General features: G+C 31.9%; 1 protein-coding gene across 1 annotated transcript in view; it reads right to left on the reverse strand.

The window, feature by feature from the left end:
- The window catches only part of LOC123546778 (exportin-7-like), a 72040-nt gene extending 67526 nt beyond the window's left edge, over positions 1 to 4514 (reverse strand). Inside the window, exon 1 of the mRNA XM_053551088.1 lies at positions 4464 to 4514. Coding sequence (XP_053407063.1) covers positions 4464 to 4478 — 15 coding nt within the window. The 5' untranslated portion in view covers positions 4479 to 4514. The remainder of the gene's footprint in view (positions 1 to 4463) is intronic.
- Between the last annotated feature and the right edge of the window lie 2374 nt (positions 4515 to 6888).

Consider the following 6888-nt stretch of genomic DNA (forward strand, 5'->3'; position numbering starts at 1 on the left):
TACAAATTGTCAACAGTCCGAGTTGCAGTAATTGGCGAGTGCGGATCCTAAAAAATCGGGCATAACAGTTTAGATTTCGTTTTGGCAAGGATTGTCATGTCCGATGCTTTTGGACTCTGACGATGCTGATCTGGACTGGAGTATTTCGAGTTAAAATTTTTCAAAAACATGGCAAACATGTACTGTATGTCGTTTTTATTACTTCAAACATGCATAGAGATGTCTGTAAAACAAAATGTTATATGGTGCAAAAATTATGTATTTTAAGGTGTTAAAGTTCGGGCTAGTGAAATTGATGTCGGGCTTGGAAAATTTTTAATCTGGTAGCCCGAACGGGCTATTGGATTCAAATCTGAATTTCGTACACTGGTATGATACAATATGCAATAAAACTCAAACATGGGTGAAGGTGTGATTTCCTTCGGATAGCCACATCGTCCTCTCTATTCTTTTTATAACTAAAGTATTTTACTTCATTCTATCACACGCAGTCATTTTATACCGGATATAGAACATAAAGGAGACTTACATAAAAGACTGAATTGCCACACACTTACCCCAATTCACCATATCGCTTTTTTTCATCATATTAAAAAAGCGCAATTCTTTTTTACCAACGTGAGCTTATCTCTTGATATGGCCAAGATTAAAAATAAAACAAAAATAAGCAGAATTAAAAGACGATTCTTACAGATCTTTTATACTTATATCATTTTTTAATGTTTTATAGTGAGACAGATTGAATAACTAATAAGTTTCGTCAAAATGTGAACGAAATTTTACATTTTGTAGGTGCGCAAGATGTGTGTCCTGCGTTAATAGAACTCTGAAAATTACTCCAATAACTTGAATATCTTTTATAAACCATTTTAACTTTTACTTCGTTTTTCGATTACAGTCTAAAAATGTAGCTTTTGAAAATCTGAATATAATGTTTCATCCGTAGCCTGCGCGGGATGTTGTTCCTGCGCTAATAGTAAATTCTGAACTGACGTCGATATTTCAAGCATATTTCAATTCTAAAAGATACTTTTATGTAACTTCATAAAAAATGTTTTCGGAGTAGAAAAAAAAATAGAAAGAAGCGTGATTTCCGTCATAACGAGAATGAAATATTACATTTGTTATCTGCGCAAGATGTGTTTGCCCTGCGCTAATAAAAAAATCTGGAAATAATCCTGATAACTTGGATATCTTTCATCAACCATGCTAACTTTATCATTGTTTAGTGATTACAGGCTGTAATTGTAGCTTTTGCCAAATGAATATTTTGTTACATCTGTATCTTGCGCGGGATGTCGGCCCTGCGCTAATAAAAAATCTGGAAATGATCCTGATTACTTGAATATCTTGCATAAACCATGCTAAATTTAACTTTGTTTTATGGTTACAGACTAAAGTGGTAGCTTTTGCAAAGACAAATGTAATTTTAATTCTGTAACCCGCGCGGGATGTTAGTTCTGCGCTAATAGCAAATCCTGAATTTAAATATATTTAATTTATAAAACATATCATTTATGTACCTTTTAAAAATGTAGTAGAAATAGATAGAAACAAGAGTGGTTTCCGTCGTTTCTGTGCAAGACATATGTCCTGCGCTAATAGAAAGTTTTAACATTACTCCGATAATTCCATACGCTATGTCAACTTTAATTTTGTTATTACAATTACAGACTAAAATTGTAGCTAGAATATAAAGTTACGTCTACATAATTCGTGGGATGACATTCCTGCACTATCGCAATTCCTGAAATGTCAACAATATACCAGATATATGTCACTTCTTACAATTCTAATATAAATTTTTTTTTCATGCTTTTATAATATTATAGCAAAATAAATAGAATAACGAGTAAATTCCATCAAAACTTGCACCAAAGTTTACATTTTGTAGCTGCGCAAAATGTGTGTCCTGCTCTAATAAAAAATCTGAAAATTACTCTGTGTACTAGAATATCTTTCATAAACCATGTAAATTTTATCACTGTTTTACGGGCTGAAAGTCCAGCTTTTGCCAAAATGAATATCTTGTTATCTCTGTAATCGGCGCGGGATATCTGTCCTGCGCTAATAGCAAATCCTGAAATGATGCCGAAACTTCAAATATATAACTCTCACGATAGAATGACGTCACGTTAACGTGCGTTGACGTCAAAGATTTTGTTGCGACAAAGAAAAAGCGCTTGTATATTTATCTACTTTTTTAGATTAAGGGCATACTGGTATTGGAATCGAAATAATTTATAGCAAAACCATGTTTTAACACTCTTTATACACTCGGGCGTTCATACGTCGTACAAAAAAATCACTCGGGATGCGCCCTCATGATATTATCACGCCCGACGTATAACCGCCCGTCGTGCATAAACATCCATAGACATACATCTGCACAGATAACAAATGTAAAATTTCGTTCTCGTTATGACAGAAATCACTCTTTTTCTATTCGTTTTTACAGTACTCATTTGAAAGTTTCATAAATAGTGTGTTTTAAGAATGAAATATATTTAAAATACAGTGTAATTTCAAACTTTGCTATTAGCGCAAGACCGACCTCCCACGCAAGTTACAGGTGTAACATTATAGATGCATTTAGATTTGTAAAAAAAAAAACTACAGTTTTAGTCTGTAATCGTAAATCAAAGTAAAAGTTAATATGATTTATAAAAGATATTCAAGTTATGAGAGTAATTTCCAGATTTATTATTAGCGCAGACACACATCTTGCGCAGATAAAAAAATGTAATATTTCGTTCTTGTTATGACAGAAATCACTCTTTTTCTATTCACTTTTTACATTATTTATTTGAAAGTTACATAAATAGTATGTTTTATGAATGAAATATATTTGAAATACAGTGTAATTTCAAACTTTGCTATTAGCGCAGGACCGACCTCCCACGCAAGTTACAGGTGTAACATTATATATCTATTTAGATTTGTAAAAAAACTGTAGTTTTAGTCTGTAATCGTAAATCTAAGTAAAAGTTAATGATTTATAAAAGATATTCAAGTTATCAGAGTAACTTCCAGATTTTCATTTAGCGCAGGGCACCGAACACATTTCTTGTGCAGCTACAAAATATAAAATTTCGTTTACGTTTTGATGAAAATAAGGTCTACTCTTTATTCAATCGATTTTGTACTATAAAATAATAATAATAATAATAAAGATAAGATCTGTAAGAACTTTCTTTGAATTCTGTGACTTTTTCATTTCATCTTTTATCTTAGACATGTTGAGAGATATGCTCCCGTTGGTAAAAAGAATATTATTGTGAAATTTCAAGATATTTCAATATAATAAAAACGATATTTTGCTAAGTGTGTGCTCGGGTGAAGTAGAAAATTATAAAAATAGCCTAAAACATACCAGAGGACGACCTGTGCAAGCTGGAGGAAATCACACCTTCACGCATGTTTGGGTTTTATTGCATCTTGTTTAAGATCGGAGGTATTGAAACCTGGTGACTGACTGCCGTGAATTTACTGATGTAGAAACAAATTTATGACACATAATTTAAGTACCAAGATATTCAGCATTGACATCTATATTTATTAATAAATTGACCAACTGCATGATTTATCAAACACGAAATGCAAATTTCTGATATATAAAGTTACATTTGTTATTTGCGCTGTGCATTTTGTAAATCGCGCAGGTTAAATTTATCCTGCGCAACGATTGGTAAATCGTTGCGCATATAACCAACATACAAATATTTGTTATATGCGCTGCGCGTTTGGAAAATAGCGCAGATTGGTTATTTGCGCTCAACATCAACTCTACAGAGTGAATGCGTGTCTGTAACTAACCATAACTAATTCCATAAAGCCGATTCCCCGGGGTGTTAAAGCAGGAGATTGCTGGAACTTGTGTGTATAACTTGTGTTCAAGATAATTATGTTGCATTGATTATTTTATGCCTGATCAAAAAAAATAAATAAAAAATGGATAATTAGAAATATTTTAAAGTAAAAGGTGAGTCTATTGCATTTCATTTGATGAAATAGTGTGACAGACACCTGGTTAGGTGTTAGTATGGGATTCGTTTCAGCTCAGATATCCGTAACAGCATATAAACATCTCCGAGCTGAATTTTTTTAGCTGGGGAATACCAACGTCCCTTCCGAGGCTCGAACCAAGGACAACGTGATCTTTGGACACTATAACCACGTCGGTAAAGGGTTAACCCAACAGCAAGGCTGTTGATGGTGGCCTATAAACCTACTATCACAACATAATAAAATTTTAGTTAAAGTTGCATCTAACTTTTTTTTCAAATTATCGATGTTATTTAGTCATTCTCATGCAAATTTACTAACATTGGAAGCCGCGTAAGATGTAATAGTAGCAGTGAAAGAAAATTATACAAAGCTCCTGCATATGTATGAATCCAACAGCTGCTGACAAGCATGCACTGAAACGCAAAATGGCAAATAAAAAAGGCATTTATCATCACCTGTTCGTCCGCCATTTTTGTTTTCCCTCACAAATATCCGTTGAGAACTGCGCATGTCGACAAAACTACGAAAAAGGACTGTAAACTACCAGTCTGACTGAATAGCGAAATCTAGTAGATTTCGCGAAATCTAATCAAATTAGCGAAATCTAGACATAAAATTTAAACTAATGAATATTTTTAAAAATCCCTTTAAGCTTTTATTAAAAGTATAAATCTACGTGTGCATGTCAATTTTCAAGAAAAATATTTATATTTAGGTTGGTTTTGAAGCGAAAAACTTATACGGGTCTAGATTTCGCCCGATTCTACATGCGCGGAAATCTCGAGTGACAGGTAAAATCAAGACATAAAATTTAAAGTGATAAATTTTCTTTTTAAATCTTTTTAGGCTTTTATTAGGAATATATTTCTCAGTTTGAGTGTCAATTTTCAAGAAAAAATATTTATATATATGGTGGTTTTGAAACGGAAAACATATACGGGTGTTGATTTCGCTAGATTTTATATGCGAAGAAATCTCAAGTGACAGGCAAAATCAAGACATAAAATTTAAAGTAATGATTTTTTTAAAAATCCTTTTAAGCTTTTATTCAGTATATATTTCTTAGTACTCATGTCAATTTTTAAGAAAAAATAGTTATAGGCCTATATAGTTTGGTTTTAAAACAAAAAACTTATACGGGTGTTGATTTCGCCAGATTTTATATGCGAAGAAATCTCAAATGACAGGCAAAATCAAGACATAAAATCTAAAGTGATGAATACTTTTTAAAATCCTTTTAAGCTTTTATTAAGAATATATTTCCTAGTGTGCATGTCAATTTTCAAGAAAAAATATTCATACTTAGTATTAATTAGAAACGAAAAATATAAACGGGTGTTGATTTTGCCAGATGGTCAGTGACATGCAAAATCTTGTCATAAAATTTAAAGTAATGAATAATTTTTTAAATCCTTTTAAGCTTTTATCAGGAATATAAATATACGTTTGCATGTCAATTTTCACGAAAACAATATTTATATTTAGGGTGGTTTTGAAGCGAAAAACGTATACGGGTCTTGATTTCGCCCGATTCTACATGCGCGGAAATCTCAAGTGACAGGTAAAATCAAGACATAAAATTTAAAGTGATGGATATTTTTTGAAAATCTTTTTAAGCTTTTATCAAGAATATATTTCTACGTGTGCATGTCAATTTTCAGGAAAAATATTTATATTTAGTATGATTAAGAAACGAAAAACTTATACGGATGTTGATTTCGCCAGATTTTATATGCGCTGAAATCTCAACTGAGAGGCAAAATCAAATCTTAACATTTTAAGACATGAAATTTCAGAAGTGTAATTTAAATATTGTTAAAAATATCGCAGTTATAGGCGTGACCGATTTTAAAAGTCTATGAGTATATAATCAGTACACTAATATTTAAACAGCACCTGGATTTGATATTAAGATTTTATCATGACAAAAATAATCCCAGATGTATCTAAATAATGCGATTGTGATTTACGCCCGTTCCAACAATTTTCGCGGAACTGTAATCCGTTGATATACAGTGTCTATCATTTTCTACAAAAAATTGATTTCTGTAAGTAAAATATTTTCAACACAATATAGACAACAACGAATCTTACCACAGAGAAGATACAACGGTCGTCACAGTGGTCAGCACATACAGTTGATTAGTTAATCAAATTAAATTTAATCCAATTAGTTAAGCGGGGATAACGAAAATTTAAATTTAAAAGGGCGTTTTCCCTCCCACGTTTGAAGAGGTGCGAAATGCAGCAGGTAATCATTCGGTCAAAATTGTTCCGATTTATATCATCCGCAATTTTACTTATTACAATGTAACAATAGTAGTTATTTAAAATTTGGAATTTAATTTTTCTTTAAAACACATTTTCCATATGAAAACGTCTTTCTAAGAATTAAATTGAAGTTATATGTTTAGGATATGGCCCATTTTTTAAATTTGATTCACATATGCATTCTTTCTCCAATTATTGTGGAATACAATTTCTTTCATGTATTAAACAATTTAGATGATGATTAATAAATATGACACGTGCAATCATAAACACGAGGTGTTTGATTAAAATTGCATACAAGCCGTTACATAAATATAATGTAGGGGATAACATTAATACAAGCTGATCAGCTTGATTATGATTTGAGTGATAACTGTGAAAGCCTTTGAAATAATATAAAATAAGATTTCCATTTATCGTCAGTACTCATCAACAAAATGGCATACGCAATATTTGGAGATAGTTATGTGTCCCGACTTGAACGTTTCGAAGATCTGTCAATGAAATGTTGAAAAAAATACCGTAACGAAGACTACGTGGATCTGGGGAAAAATGATTAAGTATCCAACTCAATATTGTCAAGACCTTGTGCATCCGGTGACAAGAGGA

Source organism: Mercenaria mercenaria, chromosome 9 (assembly GCF_021730395.1).
Source record: "Mercenaria mercenaria strain notata chromosome 9, MADL_Memer_1, whole genome shotgun sequence".
NCBI lineage: Eukaryota > Metazoa > Mollusca > Bivalvia > Venerida > Veneridae > Mercenaria > Mercenaria mercenaria.